Below are 22789 nucleotides of genomic sequence, written 5' to 3' on the forward strand. Positions count from 1 at the left end.
ATATTTATTTCATAAACATATTAAAATAGATCTTTAAATTACAAAAGTGGTTTATTTATTTACTTTTATGTTGACTAAAATGTCCAGTTCTTTAAGAATCGTGCTTATCCTTGCCAATTAAATAAAAATTTTAAAATATTTATGTTTAAAATTTTCGTCTTGTCTTACTTGACAGACTTAACCTTACACTTTACTGCTGAGAGCAACAAATTTCAAACTTATTATTTTACCAGAAATAAAATCATGCTAATTAAAAAATTTATTTTTAAATCTTTATTTAAAACATTTTGATAATGCATATTGTATTAAGCTGCAGGTTCATTTGTACTACCTTCAGGAAAGACCAACTGAGCCTATATATATATAAATATCGTTAAATTATTTACAAAACTCTCTTGCATATCTCTGGGAATATACAAACAATGCACTAATCATTTATAAAAGTTTTAAAGATCTGTACCATAGAATATAAACAGACTCTAAAATCAGACTAAGATTGCATATCTTATAATTCCAGGACTTCTTATTTCTTTAACTTTTAGGCAATGACGCAGTATTGTTATTATACTTGAAGAGATTTTATCAGGTCGTATATTTCCATACTCTTTCAAATCATCTGAAGTACAAAAGTAGAATCCTGAAAGAAAAAAAAGTTTTGGAATAAAATTTTTAAACAAGATACAACGAAGTAAGATGTTTGTTCCTTAGATATTAAAATCTAAGATATCATTTTTAGATATTGAAAAGATTTTATCAAGTATGCTAAACACCCCAATGTAATTGCAATGATGCTTATTTCTACTTCATTAATTTTTATTTGCTAACATTTTGTTTCTTTTCGAACATTTTCTTTCTTTCAATGCCGGAATGATTTGAATTAGAAGTAGTTAACACAGAAATCCTTATTTATTTGTTTACTAAACTTTACAATCATTATTACATAATAATTAACATAAACAATGGGATACAAAATAAGAATAGTCTCCTTTAAACAATAAAAAAGTTTTTTTTTAATTCATTAGAAAATTGTCAGTAATCTCTAATAAATATTCTTAATAATTTGGATGTTTAGTTCCACATTTAATAAATTAAAACTCTCATTTTCAGTCCCTGGAAATAATAAATAGTAATTTAATAAACTAAAAAGCAGATATTTAAGACCAGTGAAGCATAAACACTGTAATAAGAAAAAGGAAGAAATGGAATAAAATATCTATATCAAAATAGGCAAATCTAATAAATGGCACGACAGGACTGAATCGGGAAGGAGCCAAAATATGAGAGAAAAAAACTTTTTTTATATAAACCTTCAAAATAATCTTATTTTATTACAACAATCCTCCTCTTTCACAGTGACATGCAGCATTTATTTTTTAATAGAAGCTCTAGGAACCTTTTAATTTTGTATTAAAAAAAGGTTCTGAGATAAAAATGAGATTCTTGAATAAAAATGAGATTGATAGATTTTTCACACAAAATTCTGAATTTACAGAATTGATGTTGAAATTATTTTTTTTTTTATTATCTGTCAATATAAAGTGAATGGGTTTTAAAAGAAAAGAAGAAAAAAAAAAAAACAAGAAAAATTCTTTATGTTAACGCCATGGAATTGAACGTAACTATAAACGCCGCCAGATGGCGGTAGTGACTAATCACCAGACAATAGTGTAGTAAACGAATAGATCTAGTAACGAGATGAATATGTAATGAGGAGAAAAGACTTTCTTCTCTCTGTTATTATTAAGAGTTTTTATTTGTTCTAAAACTTTACCTATGTTATTAAATTTTATTTAGTTATAAATTGTGTGTTTATTTGCCACCTTACATTAACATTTATTTATCAGATATACAAGAACAATTACTACATCTGTACATACGAAAAATAAGATGGGCTCAGCCCGTCTGTTGAAATAAATTCTTAATCAACATCAATATTATTTATATCATCAATTCTGATAATAATCAATAGTTTAAATATCAATAAATTCTGATATTTAAGATATTTTCTTTCTTTTGAAAAGGATATACTTGTTCACATACTTGGACTTCACCACCTCAATGATTTGCATAAGCAACTAGCTCAGCAAGTCTTATGGTTGATAAAAACTATATACTTTTGAGTTTTTTCTTTTAGTTAGAAAATTTTTTAAACATGGTCTAAGCGAAAAAATACTTTTTAAAAAGTTATTTGAAATGTTTTACTTATTAATCAGTGTTGAAGTTTTAATGTATTCATTGGTTATCTCCTTCTGACATTATATATATATATATATATATATAATTTGTTTCTTCTCCAAATGTTTAAATTACAAAAAATTAATAATGAAAATCATTTTAAGACTGCTTCCTACTTACCGTACAATAGTTTATTAATCAAGTAATGTGTAATTTCGGAGGAGGTTTCGTTCCCCAAGACTACACCACTGTTATTAATGATTACACTGAAAATCAATTACCAGCATAATTGTTTTACAGAAAGATATATAACTTAAATTAGGAATATTGGTATTCTTACCTTTAGTATCACTATTTTCTTGTCCTTTTAATTTTTTAATGACATCCATTTGTTGGGGTTTTAATTCTTTTCGAGGCAGTCTCATCAAATGATATTTCTTTGTTATAACAGCATTAAATTCATCAACAAATTTATTTATCTGTTCATATTTAAGACGCCCTTTCATGTACCTAATTTTAAAAAGAAAATTTACTACAGACAATGTATGTCAAAAATACATAACATAATAAGTGAGTTACACATACACACATATTTAATTTCAAGTCACAGTCAATATTCAGCCACATATTTGCAGTCAATAATTTTAACTCTTGAAATTGGACTGATAGTAAAGACAATGTCCGCAGTAGAACACCCAGAGCCTGATTAAGGCAGGAGCATATGGGGGGCATAATAAATTGAATAAATTGAAGATGATTTTGCTTAATGTTTGTAGATGTTCAAATTAATTGAATAAAATAATAATTTAACTTTTCAAGTGTCTACCGTGAAAACAATTCAAGCTAAAATCTGATAGCTTTCAAATACAATAAACCTGCTTTTTTTTTTCTCTGTCAATTGAATAGAAAATGCGCTTTAAGACAAAGATTTTTTCAAATTTTATTTATAAATTTGAACAGTTAAAATTTACAATTCGAAAAAAAAAACCACAAAAAAACTGTCACTTTTTAAAATAAGTACTGTCAATTTCCAAACTTATTAAAATCTACACGGATTCTATAAAAACCTTTCTTTTACTCAATGTTAGAGTAAGATAACAATATATATGTTACGGGCAATGTAATTATTTAGGTCAGTATTCATAATGCTTAGTTATTATGAATAATGACCATTAAAATTGGGCAATTTGATAAATTCGAATTACTTTACGATAATTTCTCACATTGCCCGGTCATTATAAATACCGCTATTACTTCTTTGAGCATTGTGATTAATTGACAGCAATGGGACAACCACGTGAGTGTGGTGTGATTCTGGCTGGCCAATGTTCACTGGTGAATGTTGAGAATCAAATTAGTCGCTTTGGTGAATGTCCAAAATATTTATTACATCCCATTTGATACTAATTTATTTGTGGATATAATTACATTTATTCGATATTTTAATACTTACTGACGATAGATTAGAACAAACATCAGCGTTTGGAGTATCGGGCAAATGTATACCGGGCAGTGGCACTTGAAATTAAAAAAAACATCAGTGTAGGGTATACCGGGCAAATGTATACCGGGCAGTAGCACTGAACCTTAAAAAAACATCAATGTAGGGTATACCAGGCAGTGGCACTTGACCTTAAAAAAACATCAGTGTAGGATATACCAGGCAATGGCACTTAACCAGACCTAGTATGACTAGACCTTTGGTAAATGTCCGAAATATATACTAGGTCTAGTGCCACTTTTGCTATAGCTTAAATATTTAAAAAAAATTAAACAAAACGTTTGAATCAATTTTTAACTGATACCAAAATTATTGCTTTAAAATTAAAAAAAAAAAATAATAAAAACTGCGCCAGATAAGAGTAATTGAAGTAGTTGCTTTATACAGCGCATGTGCGGGAAAAATTTTTTAAAAAAATTATCCAGGTGCATCTAAAAGTGGATGAATATCCCAAGATACCCTGTGGCTGTGTGTGACAGAAATTGCCCACTTGACTTTTAGCATTATACATAATAAACGGGCAATGTAATAATTGCAACATAATTTATCATTTTATCATATCCTTTTGGGCACTTTTTAAATTGCCCGGGCATTATAAACAATGCCCAATTATTTACATTGCCCGTGGCATATACATCTGATATCAATCAAAAACATCATGGAAGTTTCAACATTAATTATAACTTCAATAAATAATAAAAATAAATATTTAATATCAATTAGTATTTCAAAGAAATCATTTAATATTTACATTAGGGTTGCACAATCTCTTTGAGTGAAGGACCACTTGCAGAGCAGGTTGAATAACAAAGGGCAGCAGGCATATTTAGACATGTTACATCAAATATGATAATTTTTACTTTATATTTAACTTTATTTTCTGAAGTAAAGTTAGTTTCTGAAGAAACTTTTTTACTTCTAAAAGTAACTTTTAAAACTATAATTAATCAAAAAAAAACTAAATTTTATAAAAAAATACGGAAATAATAAAGATGTCTACTAACTTAGGAACAGCATCAAATTCTTTAAGAGTTACATATGCCACCTGAGCAATTACTTTGGATCCTTTTGTTTCTGGTGGAGCGGCATTCTCCTTTGAAACATTATTTAAAGCAGTTTCAGCCTTTCTAAAATTAAAAAAAAAAACATTGTTTAAATATACAGTAAAAAGTTTATATATTACACAGACATGTAATAATCATCTGACCATTTATAATGTAAAGTGAACTTTACAATTTTCAATTATTCAATATTTGATTCATTATTGCATTTTTTTAAAAATGGTAAATAAGAAAATAACCCTGGAAATCACACAAATAAACTTTTAAGATAAGGAAATCTAACGCACAGAAGTCTGAAAACCAGGTACTGACAAATTGAAAAATATAAAGATAAAATACCTCAATTTCAGCACAATTCGTGAACGGTCCTATAGTTTCACACATAACATTTCTGCAATGTAAAAATTGATAATCCTCATTTTTATTAAATCAAATGAGCAAAGGGTTGATGATCAAGAGAAATATAACATCATCCATTTATATTTTTAAAAAATTAAGATAATAAAATGAAAACTATAAGATTTGTATGAATATTGCAGAACAGGGAAAATTTAAATTCATTACACAATTTACTTTTGTTTTAGAAATCAAACATAAAAAAAAAAACTCAACAAAAAAGTAGCACAACTGAAAATAGTGTGAGTCTATGTTTTCTAACTCATTATTTAAAAGAGATTTTGTCTTTTTCTTTTCCTCAGTTGTAGAAAACTATAACTCTGCCTGTAGCTATGCCAATATAATGCAAGTTATACTCCTGTTTAAAGACTAAAAAAAGCAAGAATGTCTAGACAGACATTTTTAAAGTCGTGTAAACATTTTTAAAACTTTACAACACTCATTTAAAACTTAAATTATATATACAGTGTGTATCACAATTTTCCCAGGAGTTTGGAAAGCTTATAACAAACAAATCATTAAAATAAAATCAAAAAATTTTATATTTTCCAATAAAGAAACATAAAAATTTTTGCCACAGAAAAACTTATTTTGAATCAGCAGAAAAGTCAAATTCTTGCCGCATTTGCTGCAAATGTCACAATCAATGGTAGCAAAAGCAGTCGTGATACTTTGTTGTAATTATGTTAAATCACATGGCTTATGAAGCACACACAAAATCTTTGATGTAACCTCATAAAAAGAATTACAGGGAGGCAAGTCTGGAGAGGGTGGTGGCCATGAAAGAAAGCAATTGCTGTAGTCCAACCTGTGTCTTATCAAACAAAGAGGAAGCTCGTTATATAAGAAATCATGAATGTCTGTCAAGATCATGGGGGGGGGGCTACATCCTGTTAAAAAATGGACCAAACTAACGATCTTCCTTTGATTGTAGCATGAAACACAGTTGTAGCATAGGTAAACAATGTCATTAATAGTTTTCTCTGCAGAGAAAAATGGCCATGCATTAGTAAAGAAAACATAATAGCAAATACATAAACTTTAGAATCATACACGTCAGCCAAAACTTCCAAAGGATTAGCACGTCCTAAATGAAAACATTTAATGGATTAACATTGCCACACACAAGAAATGTGCACTTGTCACTTTAGATCACTTTATCTGAAAAATTTCTTGCTCTATCATCTGTTGAGAATTCAAAGATAATTGTAACTGAACATTCATATCCCGCGAATTTTGCACTAATTGCAGTTGATGAGGTTTCATTTACAGCTGCTTTCATGAAATATGCCACACACTCATTATTGGGATCTGGAATGTTGAGCTTGCTTGACGAATTGACTCCCTAGGATTTTTCACAAAGGAATCTCGAATACGATTTACTATTTCCACCGATGGCTTTATACACCAAATATACATAAGTAAAATTCAGTGTAACTTTTTTTTTAACTCTATGACAGGAGATAATAATTTTGAGTTGAAAAAATAAAGAAATTCAGTTTTAATTTTCTGTGATTTATTATTACTGAATTAATTAATAATTGAATTTTTTTACTAATCATTCAAACAGTTATTTTTTATGTAAGTCTTTAAAGGGGAGATAGTATAATTTCAAGTAAAAGGATCCACTTTTAAAAATAAAAACCCAGAAATTTAAAAAACCTGGATCCATAGTCTTATCTTAAAACACCTCTTATTCATAAAGCTTCAAACCTTCTAAAAGAGTCCTTAGAGGCACTTTCATATTGAAAAATATCATTTAACTAGGATTTCATAAGCATACTACTTAAAAGTGTATAAGACATCTAAGGTCATTGATAGTATGCATAAAGGAAAAAAGGAATGTTGTTATTTATAAGCAAGCATTTAATTTAAACCACTTAAGAATGTTTCGGCGCTCTTTTTTCTTAACCAAAACTAATTAGATTACTTCATTTTCGGATTACTGTTTGTTAGCATTTGGACAATTAAGGCATGAGAAGATGGTAATCAATTAAATATTAAAAAATATATATTTAAAGTCTATTGAAACATATTCCTATACAATAGGGGTGCACAACCTTTTTCAGTGAAGGGCCACATGCACAGAAGATTGACCAATGAAGGGTCGCATGCCAAAGTGTTTAGACCGACATATTGAAAGCAATTGTTGGTGGTGATTGTTATATAAACATCATTGTTTATATAACACTAAATTCTTTTTGTCGGTTAACCTTGTAATCTCTTTGCAGAAAATACAATACTTTAAAACGTTTAAAATTAGAAAATGCAAAACTGATTACTTAAGAAGGAAAACAGAGTTCGAAAATCAGAATCAATTTATCAGAAAAAATTTAGATAAATTGAAATAATTAAAAAACTATGGAAAAATTGAAATTTTTTTTATCACATTACCGAATACAAAAGTCCGTTTAAACATAAATTTTAACGTTAAATTTTTTTTCATAGAATTAAATTTCAAATAAATAAATATTTTAGTTATTAATATAAATTCAAGTTAAATACTTTGATTTAAAGAAAGTTTATAGGGTTAAAAATGATTAAAACAAAACCCCTTAAGTGGAAAATAAGATTTAGCATTTATTAGGGAATGTACTTTAACTTTCAGACATTTTTATTTTATATTAATAATAAGAGGCTGAGAGAGGGAAGAAAAAGAAAGAAAGAAAACACATTAAATTTTAAGGAACTATATTCCTTAATAATAAAAAACTATTAAGATACTTGTTTACAACTTTTTATGACGAATATATTTTTAACATGACACTTACTATTTACAATTAATACACAATGAATTAACAATCAATAAAATTTACATTACTTTACGAAACTTATCTTGATTAAATTTTTTATACAGTTAAAATTTAATGATATACAAATCATTTCCCAGCATATAATCATAAATGATATAAAATGCTCCAAGAAGGTGGAAAATGGTTTAAAAAATTTCTTAATGGTTATACTGTAATTTGCAAAATTTTTGAATATTGTGATAATTTTATCTACTTGATCATGTGACATTTTTTGAGCCATTAAATGCAAATGTAATGATTGTATTTAAAGACTACTCTGTAATTTTGAACAGGCCAAATTCATTCTGGAAAACAGTCTTTCGACAGAAGCTGTTGTTGTGGGTAGTATTAAATTTAGAGCAAATAACATAATCAGTTTTGGAATTTGTCCTAGATGGTGTTCTTCCTTTCTGGGTTTTTAAAACGCGGAAATACATATAGCGATGTGTTATTTTTAAATTGCTTGAATACGAATTGCTATGTGTTATTTTTTAATTGCTTGAACACGAATTGCCATGTGTGATTTTTAAATTGCGTAAATAAAAAACTCGATGCTTGTTTTTCAAATCGCGTGAATACGAATCGTGTGGCTTTTAAATTGCGAAAGAACTATTCACAACACTTGATTTTTAAAATGCATGAATATGAATCGCGATATATGATTTGAAAACGCGTGCATATGAATTGCGAGAAAAGTAGCAACGGATGATATTTTAAACGCCAGAACACAAATCGCGATATGTGATTTTAAATCCCATAAATACGAAACGCGATGGATTATTTTTAAATCTCGTTAATGTTAATACGAAATGCGATGCGCAATCTTCAGATAGCGTAAATACAAATTACGATGTATGACTTTTAAATTACATGTGACAACAAAAAGAATAGGTTCGATGTGTGTTGTTAAGCTTGCACGTGTTCATGGTACTAAAGAATTATGCCGTGTTTTGAATTATTTTTTTTGCAAAACGGACCGCGTTTAATATGAACACATCTTGTTTTTTTTTTCCTGGGAAGGTGTTGATTTGGCTTAGATACGTAATTACTTTTTAAGGTACAAAAAAAAATTTAAACTGAATCGAATTTCACGAGTTGTAATATTGTGTGAAAATATCAGGTATATTCTAAATCACAAATAAAAATGCAGCAATAACGGGAAAGAAGAAAAAACACGTTCGAAAAACCTCTTAAAAAATGCGTGTTAAAATCGGTACAACGCAAATGATAAAATCGGCACAAACAGAGCACGTAAAAAATAATTATTTTAATGTGCGATTCAAAACTCGCTTGCTGTCAAACCATAGTATTAAAAATATCATAATCTTTTTAAATCACGGGAAAACGTAATAACTACTAACCAAAATACTTTTATATTTCAGATGAAATTGGAGTAAATAAAGTCCATCAAAATTTTATGTAATTTAAAGGCGGGATTTGAAATTAAAATGTCGCAATAGCGTATAAAAAATATCGGTACTTTCAAAACCTTGTAGAAATGTGTAGCAATAATTTCTAAAATAACGATTGAAAAATAATTTGATTTGCGATAAAATCGTTACAAATAAGCCATGTCAAAAAATGGTTATCTAAATGAAAGATTCTTTACTCGCGATTTGTAAATAATATCGTGCTAAAATATCGAAGTTTTAAAAACCGGGCGGGAAGGTGCAGCAATAACTGTTGAAGAAAGGATCTAAAGTCATTTAGATTTTCCATGAAGTTTGCACAAATAAAGCGTTTCATAACTTTCAAAAATCGCTATTTCAGAAACTACTTGAAAATGGGTAGCAATAACTACCGAAAAGTCATTGGAATCGGCACATACGAAAAGCGTCAAAGGTGGTAATTAAAATTCGTAAATCGTAATAATGATGTATTAAAAATTTTGAGATTTTTAAAACTATGCTGAAATCCGTAGCGTTAACCATCGAAAAACTACATTGATTGAGATTGGGTGCGTCAAAAACTTAAAAGTGTAAATTTAAATTACCGAATTTTTTTTATTATTTTTCAAAAACAAATATTTAATTTTTTTTTTCCATTTTGTTCAGATTGCGGCCGCGGGCCGCACATCGAAGGTTGGCGGGCCGCATTTGGCCCGCGGGCCGCAGGTTGAGCACCCCTACTATACAATATCAACTTACTGTCTAAAAAGAAAAAATATTTTCTACTTTAAGCTAAACATAACAAACATAAAGAATTTTAATTCTCAATTTGTTTATTTATTAGTTTTCTTATTAGTATATAGTCTGTCCAAGCTAAGTACTCCTCCTGCCACAAAGTCTGAGACCGCCTGGTGCTATGGAAACAAGAATGGCGCATTTTAGGGAGGGTAGCTTTGATGATAGCTTGTATGCGAAGTATACCAGATTGGCTGACTCAGCCACCAGTAGGAGACTTATTTAATCTGATTCAAGAACTTTTTTAAGATTCACATGGATATATTTCTTCTTTACTTAAAATGATTATCTTTACCTAACTCACTTTTTCTTTGCTATTCTTTAAGTACAAAGAAAAAAAGAAAATTTAACAAATTCTGATATTAAGGGTAGAGCAGGTTTTTTTTTTGTTGTTGTTACTTTTTAATTTTGAGCTTTTTATTACGAATTTTCATTGATTTTTAGATGGTTTAATTTCTTTTATTAGTTGAATTTTCTGGTAAAAGTGAAGCGCATAAACTTATTAACCCTAATTTTAAGAGATAAAGCTTATGCTGAAAATAGAAATAGTTCATGTCATCTATGGCAAAGAAATATTAAATATCTTAATTTTTTTTTTTGCCTTTTTTTTAAAACAGAAAGCAAGTTACTGCAACTAGGATGAAATCTAAAACTATCAATGATAATTTTTATCAACACCCATCAAACCATCCATCTGAAGTCATCCAAGTTTTTTAATAATGTTTTCTTATTTTAATATAATGCATTAGTTATAATGCTGATTTTAAAACTTCACCTTTTTTAAAATTTAAAAGGCACTTTTCAAAATTCCAAAAAGTTAAAAGATGAAAAATAGAAAAAAAATGTGCTACAAAAATAAATTGGTTGAAAATTTTTTCTAAATCTGAAGCTTGTGAAAAAGTGAAAAGATTTAAAAAAAAAAAAAAAAAAAAAAAAAAAGGAATTGAACGCTCTAAATGAAGTTTCGGGCATGAATGCTTATTTCTTTTAACTCTAGGGCTAACACAATAGCCCGAAGAAAGGGATCCTTTTTCTCTTGCCGACCCAATCCACTCCTAAACAGTGACCCCGTACCCCTACTTTAAATAGTTATAGCTCGTTACCATAGTAACAGTAATTCCTTAAGTTTACGAGTGAGACCTTAAATTTAGTTTTTTTTTTTTTTTTTTTTTAAATAATTACTGTTTTAGTTAAATATGATTTCTATTATTTTCAACAGATCTGCCACTTTATTCAGATGGAAAAAACTATTGAAGCTTTAAAAAAAAAAAAAAAAACTGTATTCATTAGAAATATTAGGCCCTGAGAATCTGCCGCTCTCCCAGGTTTTTACAGTTTACATCTTTTGATTTTTCAATATATCTTACTTTTCTGGAATTGCAGCTGGTTTCTTTAACACTGAGGGAAAATTACTCTCCATGTGATCCAATCTTTTCATAATTATTTCCACTTTTTCAAGTAAGTTCTATATGAGTGAATAAAATAGAAAATTAAAAGTTTGAAAATGTGAAAATATGTAAATTTAACAATTTAATAACAGAAAAAATAAATAACGTAATGCTTTAATTTGTTTTATAGATGTATATATTAATTTGTTTCATAAATGAATACACAATGCTTATTATAATTGTTCAAAAAAGGAACACAGAAAGAAATTTAAAAATCCCTATTAAATTATTAATATTATATTCCTATTCAGGGTTGGAGTTTTTGCCGGCAAAAAGGGGGTTTTGCCAGGACAGTGGCAAAACCCTGGTGAAAACCAGCAAAAAAGGGTAAAAACCGGCAAAAGCCAAATTATCTAAATTGCTGATTAAATATTATTACAAAATACTTGAAACAAATTCAAATCAATCATAAGGAATAATAATTTTGATACATTACATAAGAAAAATATTTTTAAAATAAGTGGAACCTGTCTAAATTGACCACCCTCGGGACCAAGTCAAATGGTCACTATATAGAGGTGGTCACTTTACGAAGACTCTTTAAAAAGGACTCTTGAAATAAAACTTGTAGAGAATGGTCACCTTACTCAGGCGTTCACTTTACCCAGGTGGTCACTTTTACAGGTTCCACTGTATTAATAATTAATATAAGGGTAATAATTTTTTAAAGATGGAAAGTATTTGACCTTTTTTCATTTCAGAATCCTTAAATGTTTTTTTACAAATTGTATTTTTTTTACTTCTTCATAATAACTTTTGGTATGTATTATTTTACATTATATCACACTTACACTATATTCAGGGTATTTGCTACATTTTAGATTTTCAAATTCATGACTTTTCATGACTAATTCCAAGAACTTTTCATGACTTAACGAAGTTACTATTTTCTACGATAAAAACAGAATAATAAATTTAAAAAGCATTATAATAACATTAATTGAAATGATAGGTATAACTAAAATTGTTTTACTCTGCATCTTTATATTTATTGATTTTAGAATTAAAAAACAGAGTAAAGAAAGAGTTGAAGCAATAAAATAGCTGAAAAAATAATAGTTGGCAAATAATTTTTTTTTTTCTGCAGAATTATATTATAAAGATACTTTTCTTGTTCATCAAAAAGGACAGAAATACTACAGATTTTTCTGTTCTCATTTCGGAATTAGAAAAAAATGCCAATGACTGGCTTGCTTCAGCTAGAATTTTAAATTGATAAAATAAAAAAAATTAATAATAACAAAATTTCTGAAATCACAGAAGTTTAAAAGATACTTTGCTTCAGAAATGATGTTTTTTCTTTCATTTTTTGAAAGAAGGTTATAATTTTTAAAGAACACGATAAAAAAATTTTTATATTTTAATAAAATATGACTCTGAGAGGGGATTTTGTTACAAATCCAGATATTTGGAATACACTGAAATTAGGGTGGGGGTGGGAATTCCATTTTAAAAATAAAATTTTTCGGCAACCTAAATCCATGACTTTCTATGATTTTTTTTAAAAAATAGTTAAAATCATGACAATTCATGACTTTCCAGGTGTGCGGATACCCTGTATATTTAAAGAGAGACATAAGAAAGCTAAGATGAATGTTTTATTAGATAGATTTAGATAATCACCTCATTTCTCAATATTACTTCAAAATGCAAACAACACCACACAATTTAAATTCCCTTGATCCTTTTCACTCACAAACCAGCTCCCCCTGACTTCACATAAAAAAAGGTGGGTGGTATAAGTTACACTCATCTTACGAGACGGCCAGAGAATTTCTTGCAGGAATAAATCCATCATTTGTTTCATATGCCTTGAATTTTGAATTACAAAAAAAAACCATTCCCTAAAATATTATTCTCAGAGCAAGTTATAGCCACAATTGATGCTAGTAAATGATGGCGGAGTGCACAAAATTCTTGTGAAATTTCCAGAGAATTTTGTGAATTAATTTACTCTCATGTCCTTCTAGTAGTGCTGCCAATGAAAGAGTGTTTTCAAATTGTTCATTTGTACATTCTAAAATTCGGAATAGGTTGACTGTAAATTAGGGGTGCACAACCTTTTTCAGTGAAGGGCCACATGCACAGCAGATTGACCAATGAAGGGCCGCATGCCAAAGTGTTTAGACCGACATATTGAAAGCAATTGTTGGTGGTGATTGTTATATAAACATCATTGTTTATATAACACTAAATTCTTTTTGTCGGTTAACCTTGTAATCTCTTTGCAGAAAATACAATACTTTAAAACGTTTAAAATTAGAAAATGCAAAACTGATTACTTAAGAAGGAAAACAGAATTCGAAAATCAGAATCAATTTATCGGAAAAAAATTAGATAAATTGAAATAATTAAAAAACTATGGAAAAATTGAAATTTTTTTTATCACATTACAAAATACAAAAGTCCATTTAAACATAAATTTTAACTTTAATTTTTTTTTCATAGAATTAAATTTCAAATAAATAAATATTCTAGTCATTAATATAAATTCAAGCTAAATACTTTGATTTAAAGAAAGTTTATAGGGTTAAAAATGATTAAAACTAAAACTAAACCCCTTAAGTGTAAAATAAGACTTAGCATTTATTAGGGAATGTACTTTATCTTACAGACATTTTTATTTTAAATTAATAATAAGAGGCAAAGAGAGGGAAGAAAAAGAAAGAAGAAAACACATTACTAAATTTTAAGGAACTATATTCCTTAATAATAAAAAACTATTAAGATACTTGTTTACAACTTTTTATGACGAATATATTTTGAACATGACACTTACTATTTACAATTAATACACAATCAATTAACAATCAATAAAATTTACATTACTTTTCGAAACTTATCTTAATTAAATTTTTTATACAGTTAAAATTTAATGATATACAAATCATTTCCCAGCATATAATCATAAATGATATAAAATGCTCCAAGAAGATAGAAAATGGCTTAAAAAATTTCTTAATGGTTACACTGTAATTTGCAAAATTTTTGAGTATTGTGATAATTTTATATACTTGATCATGTGATATTTTTTGAGCCATTAAATGAAAATGTAATGATTGTATTTAAAGACTACTCTGTAATTTTGAACAGGCCAAATTCATTCTGGAAAACAGTCTTACGACAAAAGCTGTTGTTGTGGGTAGTACTAAACTTAGAGCAAATAACATAATCAGTTTTGAAATTTGTCCTAGATGGTGTTCTTCCTTTCTGGGTTTTTAAATCGCGGAAATACAAATAGCGATGTGTTATTTTTTAATTGCTTGAATACGAATTGCTATGTGTTATTTTTTAATTGCTTGAATACGAATTGCCATGTGTGATTTTTAAATTGCGTAAATAATAAACTCGATGCTTGTTTTTCAAATCGCGTGAATACGAATCGTGTGGCTTTTAAATTGCGAAAGGACCACTCAGAACACTTGATTTTTAAAATGCATGAATATGAATCGCGATATATGGTTTTTAAAACGCGTGCGAGAAAATGCGAGAAAAGTAGCAACGGATATTTTAAACGCCAGAACACGAATCGCGATATGTGATTTTAAATCTCGTAAATACGAAACGCGATGGATTATTTTTAAATCTCGTTAATGTTAATACGAAATGCGATGCGCAATTTTCAGATAGCGAAAATACAAATTACGATGTATGACTTTTAAATTACATGTGACAACAAAAAGAATAGGTTCGATGTGTGTTGTTAAACTTGCACATGTTCATGGGACTAAAGAATTATGCCGTTTTTTGAATTATTATTATTATTATTTTTTTTTTTTGCAAAACGGACCGCGTTTAATATAAACACATCTCGGGTTTTTTTCCTGGGAAGGTGTTGATTTGGCTAAGAAACGTAATTACTTTTTAAGTTACGAAAAAAAATTAAAGCTGAATCGAATTTCACGAGTTGTAATATTGTGGGAAAATATCAGGTATATTCTAAATCACAAATAAAAATGCAGCAATAACGGGAAAGAAGAAAAAACACTTTCGAAAAACCTCTTAAAAAATTCGTGTTAAAATCGGTACAACGCAAATGATAAAATCGGCACAAACAGAGCACGCAAAAAATAATTATTTTAATGCGCGATTCAAAACTCGCTTGCTGTCAAAGTATTAAAAATATCATAATCTTTTTAAATCACGGGGAAAACGTAATAACTACTAAAACAATAACCAAAGTACTTTAATATTTTAGATGAAATTGGAGTAAATAAAGTCCATCAATATTTTATGTAATTTAAATGCGAGATTTGAAATTAAAATGTCGCAATAGCGTATAAAAAATATCGGTACTTTCAAAACCTTGTAGAAATGTGTAGCAATAATTTCTAAAATAACGATTGAAAAATAATTTGATTTGCGATAAAATCGTTACAAATAAGCCATGTCAAAAAATGGTTATCTAAATGAGCGATTCTTTACTCGCGATTCGTAATAATATCGTGCTAAAATATCGAAGTTTTAAAAACCGGGCGGAAATGTGCAGCAATAACTGTTGAAGAAAGGATCTAAAGTCATTTAGATTTTCCATGAGGTTTGCACAAATAAAGCGTTTCATAACTTTCAAAAATCGCTATTTCAGAAACTACTTGAAAATGGGTAGCAATAACTACCTAAAAGTCATTGGAATCGGCACATACGAAAAGCGTCAAAAGTGGTAATTAAAATTCGTAAATCGTAATAATGATGTATTAAAAATATTGGGATTTTTGAAACTATGCTGAAATCCGTAGCGTTAACCATCGAAAAACTACATTGATTGAGATTGGGTGCGTCAAAAACTTAAAAGTGTAAATTTAAATTAACGAATTTTTTTTATTATTTTTCAAAAACAAATATTTAATTTTTTTTCATTTTGTTCAGATTGCGGCCGCGGGCCGCACATCGAGGGTTGGCGGGCCGCATTTGGCCCGCGGGCCGCAGGTTGAGCACCCCTACTGTAAATAATGTTTCAAAACTAGTGTTCTGTTACGCTATGTTTGAGACAACACAAATTGTATTGCGATGATGAACAAAGTATTGAATTTGCGCAAATTTAAAAAATTGCATTGATACTTGTATATTTTAATCAACTACACATGTTGATAGATATTTTATGCTTTGAATTATAGTTATATCAATTTAAAATAAGTTCATTTCACTGGAAAAAAGAGAATAATCACTAATTTTCCAATCAATAATGCTTTAAACTACTAAAATGATATATTAATATGTTATAATTTAATTATGGAATAATAATTTTGTTAATTCTTTAAATTATAAATATTTATAGTATATATTTCAATTTTAGGAATAATTTTGTATCAAAAATGTGTTTTTGTCCACTCATCTTGGAAAATATAGGTTTTTGCCACTTTGCTTGGCAAAAACCTGTTTCTGCCAGGACGGTTTTTACCGCAGTTTTTTGCAGCTGCGGCAAAATCTTGCCAACTCTGTTCCTATTTAATCACCATTTAATACCTGCTACATTAAAATAAATTGGATGTAAATTTAAGTAACTTCGAGCTATTTTCACCAAAACCAAATGTACATTGAATATTTTAACATATACAGTAGTGGCCTAGCATATATCTTTCTTATGTAGGGTTTGACATGAAAAATACACTTGAGTTTTATTCATAACTACTAAAAAAAGAAAAAATTATTTAAGGGAGGACAACTAAAACATTAAAATGTTTAAGCAGGGTTCGTCCTAATTTATTTTTATCTATATATATTGATTTTAAAAGTCAAAAAACAGTATTTTAAATCTTTGATACTTTTATTATTTTCTTTTCTTAGTATTAAAATTTAATTTAAATAAATTGCTGCATTAATTCATTTTAGTTAACGAAATTACTTTCTTGGTGTGTGTTAAATTCCAACACATTTGAAATTACATTTTTAAAAATGTTTTGATTCTTGAGATTGAAAGTACAGATTAAAGTAAACATTTAACGCTGTCTTAATATAGACTTGCATAGCTGTAGAAAGTAATTAATAAACATGAATTTTTTTCAAAAAATAATACAAATAATGTTAATTAGAATTCTACCTTTTGAACGAAAAAGCGTGAATTAAAATCTACATAATATTTTATTGGTGGAAAATGTATATTTCTGCAGCTTGAGGTTATATTAAAGAGAAATTACCCTAATATGCCAAAAACAGAAAAAGAAAAAAAAGGGCTGATGAATTCAGATGTTTTTTTCTTAATATAGTGTCATTCTTCCCTTTCAAAGTCTATTTGAAGCAGTAGGGTTATTAACTGGTATCTTTTTCTCATAATATGTTTACATTGACATTATCTGATATTCTATGAAGAAATTTGGTGAAAAAAAATTCCAATGAGTACATAGATTTTCTAATTTTTTTTAGCTTAACTTAGGGGAGAGGGGGGCACCTTTCAACAGTTTTTGCTTAAGAATTATTTTCGAAGTTTTATTGCTTTCAAAATCTAAGTTCTAATTTTTATTTACTAATTTGATATTTGAGGTAACCTCTCAATTTTTTCCAAAGGTCTAAACCAAAGACAAAATACCTAATTTTACATATTTAGTGAACCATGTATTTTGTTGAAATCTACCCCTCCTGGGGGGCAGTTTTCAACGGGTGGTGGGGCACATTTCAACAACTGAAGAGAACGTAACAAAATCATACATTTTGGAAAATTAACTTTACTCATAAAATAATAATAATGAATGAACATATTGGATTGATTTAGATTTTTTCTACATTATTTGGTCTTTAATAAAATCAAAGTTTACGGAGAATGTCATGAAAAATACAGCTCGAGCTGTTACGTAGCTTAAACTTGGTTGAGGCAGTTTCATTTTAATGTCATTTCTTTCTATACTACTAATGTCCTCTATACTACTAATTCAGGAAAATAAAACATTGATTATCATGCTTCCTCGCTCTCCAGAAACTACCTGCCTCACCAGACCAGCTCCTAGCTTGGCAACAACATTCGGAGCTGGAACAAATGTTAAAACTCCAGTTTTATCCAAGTTATATATTTGATCCACTGTAAAATGACCAGAATTAAGAGCTCTCTCATAATTGTTGAAAGATTCTTGAACATTTTCTTTATTTAAAGCTATAGCTCTTGCAAAGCTGGTGTTTTCCAGTTTTCTTAAAGTAAGCTGTGGGTGACACTTCATAAAACCTTTAACCCAGTCAATTCCAGACGTTTCATTTTTGTCCCAGCTACTAGGAATTTTGGAGTTGAAACACTTTGCGTTATCATAGGAAAGTTTTCGAACTTGTCTGTAAGTTAGACTATAATTGAGAATTGAACATGTAATTATGTATTCACAAAGCAGGGTTTCTTGCTGGACATCAAAAACTTGTTGGCTTGTGTATTTAGAACTGTAGCATTTTGTGTGTTAGTAGTTGTACATTGTTTGGTTTCACCAACCAAACAATTATTTGACTTTCTTTTTTTTTAATTAATAAAATAAAGCTGAAAAGTCTATTCCAAATAAGTCTGCTGCTGCTGTTAAACATGCACCATTTCTGACTGCTTACATTGTTTTTTCAACGTTTTCTTCACTAACTTCTGGTTTAGAGAGTTTTTTTTTTTATATGTTCGCAACATTTTTATAAATTGTAAGAAGGTAAAATATCAGAATTGAGAATTTTATTAAATATAATGTTACACCCTAAACTTTTCAATTTTCTTAAAATTAAATTATTTTCATTCCAAATTAAATTTTCTTGAATATTTTTACAAAATTTTAAAATAATTATTTTATTGATGCTTTTAATGAATTCTTTGTAAATAAATTCTATTTTCAACAACAATGCAACAAACTGAATCTTGATTTTAAGCTTTTAAAAAAATTTCATTTTATTTAATTGAAATTTTTTTTACAAACATGCTTCCTTGAACACATTCACATGTTTTTCAAAATATTTAGAATAATGCCTTACAGAAAAAGTTGAGTATTTAAAATATAACAACCGCAATTAATGGGCTTTTTGCTGACTAATGACTTCTGCAAGATTACTTAACAAAAAAATAATAAGCCTGGGACACCTTTTAACACTGTTGAAATGTGCCCCCTAAGCTCTGTTGAAATCTGCCCCTGGTACAGACATTTTGGTTAAAGTATTATCAACCACTTTAGAAAAAGACTTTTTACTAATAAATGATACAGTTAGAAGCAGAATTAAATAAGCTAGCAAATGAATAAATATCACTTACTTTATTAAAAGATTACTGGTCGATAAACAGTTTTAAAATCAAAATTGTCTTTTTACTTTTGGAATGTTAAAACATGTTCCACAGAGTAACACAACAGTGGTAAAAAGAAAGTGCTTAAAACTAAATGTCAACAGTTATGCATAGTTAAAGCTTATTGTCTGGCATATTGGTGAATCATTAAGCAATATTAGAAGGCAGAAATTCTAGTTGTTGAAAGGTGCCCCATGTTGAAATGTGCCCCCCTCTCCCCTATCTATTTTGATATAGATTTAAAAATGAATATTTTAATATAAAAAAAATAGATTAAATATTTATTTATTTATTGATGGATGACTACATTTATAAACACAGTCTGCTACATTTATTTTGTCATTTTAAAAATCAAGAGGAAAAAAAAAGAAATCACAATTTTAAATTAAAGTTATGGTTTGCTAACTGAAACTTTGTTTTAATAGTTTAAGTACAGGGGTCTGTCCAAGTCAAATTTACTACCGTTTAACACTACCTTTACAAATTCAACTTTAGGAAAAATGATAGAATAATCACGCAAAATACTTTTTCTTAAAATTTTATTTTTGTGTCTCGTAAGAAACGATAAATCCATATTTTTACTATATTTGTGTTGATTTTTTAATATAATTTTTAATTTTCACAAAATAGGTACCTCTCAGAAAAATCCAGACAGACCAACTAAAGTATTCTTTAAATTCTAGTCTTTAAATTTTAATCATGCATTTGTTTCAAAATGGTTGTTAAGTTAAGCATTCAAAGCCATGTATTATAATGAAAAAATATTTTAGTTAGAGCTTCTAAAATATTGTTACAATATAGTTTTAATATTAAGTTAATTTGATTAAACATTTATAATTTTTTTTAATCATAAATTGAAGTTCTTACAGTGTATTTATAAAAATCAAAAAAATCTGATTTAAATAAAAAAAAATCCAATTTAAATCAAAAAAATCTGATTCTTCTGATTTCTTTTAAAAAAATCACGAACCCTGTGTTTAAGTTATCCCGCTATTAATGTTCCCGCTAAAATGAAGAAAATTTTGAGTGCACTTGGTGTAAAAATAAAGATGCTGAATTAACTTTTGTAAAAAAGAAATATATTAAATAAAATAAATTGGTCTTAAAAGTATTTAGAGTAAATGTGAAAAAGATAAAGTAAGAATTTTGATACAAACACAACAGCTAATTTTTTTGCGAAATTTAACATTTCCAATTTTTTAATCAGACACAACACAGAGGAATAAATAATTAAGCTGACAAAAATGATTAATGTCAGAAACAATGTTCATACGTAAAGAAATAAACATTTAAGAAATTAAGCTTAAAAAGTATTACAAATACTATGTTACAAATGACTGACTTAACACATTTATTAAGTTTACGAATATATTAATTAATTTATTTAAGACGGCTGTTAAGACAATTTATTTAAGTTTAAACAAATATATTTCACTTGCAAGTTTCACACTAGACCAAAATGCCAAATAGATTTTAAATTTGCAAATTTTTTGTTAAAAAGAAGATATTTACAAAAAAAATTGCATTGTAATTTTTGAAAAGTAGATATTTGCCCAAGGATGGCTACGACAAAGAATATATAATGTGAGAAGAAGTCTAGCTTCTCCGATCCGTAGCAGGGGCCAACAAGGTCCCTCTGCATGACAAGAAAAGCACCAAAGTTTTTTGAGCCAGCGCATGCGCACATCTTTCATCCATCATAGCGTATCTAAACTTGTTTAACAACAAATTTTTTCGCCATCTTTAAGTGACCGATATCTATTTACATTATACACCTATGTTAAAATAGTAAATTATATTTATCTTTTAATGAATTCGTCACAAGTAAATATTTTCCTTGTTTAATAAGTAAACCTTTTTCAAAACCATATAAGTCTGTAATGAACAAAAGCAGACGGGGTTTGAGTCACTTTTCATTAGCTGTTTACATGAGTGGGGGGAGACAATGAGAAAGGTGTTTGTTGGGAGCGGAGAGGAATGGGGTCGCTTACGGGGTAAGGACGGAGGGACCCACTGTAAGGAGGCAGGTTGTTTTCCTAGCATACTTCCCCACCTTGATGGAGGTAACCGTTGCCTACGGAGCAGGTTTATATGAGGGCCTATGAGAGCTGGTCTTCTTCAAAGTTATATATTCTTTGGCTACGAGTTATACATTTCGAGTTGGTCCCTTTCTGTGATGTTCTTTTAGTTTCTCGCGGGCCACTGCCCAGACTTGGCGATTATTATGCCACAGATCATGATACGGAAATCTCCCCCTTAAAAACAGTTTCTTTTGAGTATTGTTTCAGTAAATTAATCATATCAATGTAAGTAAATGAGTACCTGCATGTCTAAAACAGTTTCTTTATTAGCAGTGAGTTCTTTTCTAGCTTCTTTAAAAACTCCATTCAACTCGGATAAGGCACTTTTTATAAAACGAAATTTTTTCGCAACATCTCCATCAATGGGTCTATACTTGAGACAATCAGATATAGCGTCCGTTCTTTTGTCAAAGTGATCTCTCATTTCTTCAAGTGTAGAATAGTTATTGTCCTCGGAATTCATATTGAAGCAAAAGTAATCGAAAATACTATAACAGTTCTCGAAGCAGAGAAAAATTCCAAAATTTTGGATAAAGTTAAAATAATTTCACTGCTAGGAAATCAAAGAAAGTAAACATTAATTTTAAAAGTTAGCGCATAGAAAAAAAATATATATTGTTTTGTTTTTTAACAATACGCGCGAAATGTGATGATGATGTGCTACAGTTCGGACTTTCGCAGATATAAGGAACCCGGAAAAGGAAGTGAATATCTAACTTTGGTGGCAATGAAAAATGGGTTACCTATTTCAATCATCGTGGCGATTTTTTCTCTCTGTAAAATCGCCACATTGCCGGTGTTCGTATGAATTGGCGATCGCAACGCTCGAATACGCCATCTGGGGAGAGACCGGTTTCATGCATTCAGCCCTTCTCCCTTCCCTCTCGTCCTCTTTTCAGTTGTATAGCAATGAACTACAATATTATTTTTC

At 28.7% G+C, this 22789-nt stretch overlaps 1 protein-coding gene across 1 annotated transcript; it reads right to left on the reverse strand.

The window, feature by feature from the left end:
• Positions 1 to 246: 246 nt before the first annotated feature.
• On the reverse strand, positions 247 to 22555 carry LOC107438293 (SKA complex subunit 1). The gene is made up of 5 exons (XM_087158965.1): positions 22100 to 22555; positions 11476 to 11573; positions 4681 to 4803; positions 2516 to 2685; positions 247 to 637 (listed from the first exon to the last, which is right to left on the reverse strand). Exons 1-5 carry the CDS (start codon positions 22319 to 22321, stop codon positions 486 to 488), a joined length of 765 nt encoding a protein of 254 aa, XP_087015091.1. The 5' UTR covers positions 22322 to 22555; the 3' UTR covers positions 247 to 485.
• Between the last annotated feature and the right edge of the window lie 234 nt (positions 22556 to 22789).

The sequence above is a fragment of the Parasteatoda tepidariorum genome, chromosome 3, assembly GCF_982258835.1.
Source record: "Parasteatoda tepidariorum strain Cologne lab strain chromosome 3, Ptep-v5.0, whole genome shotgun sequence".
In the NCBI taxonomy this organism is placed as follows: domain Eukaryota; kingdom Metazoa; phylum Arthropoda; class Arachnida; order Araneae; family Theridiidae; genus Parasteatoda; species Parasteatoda tepidariorum.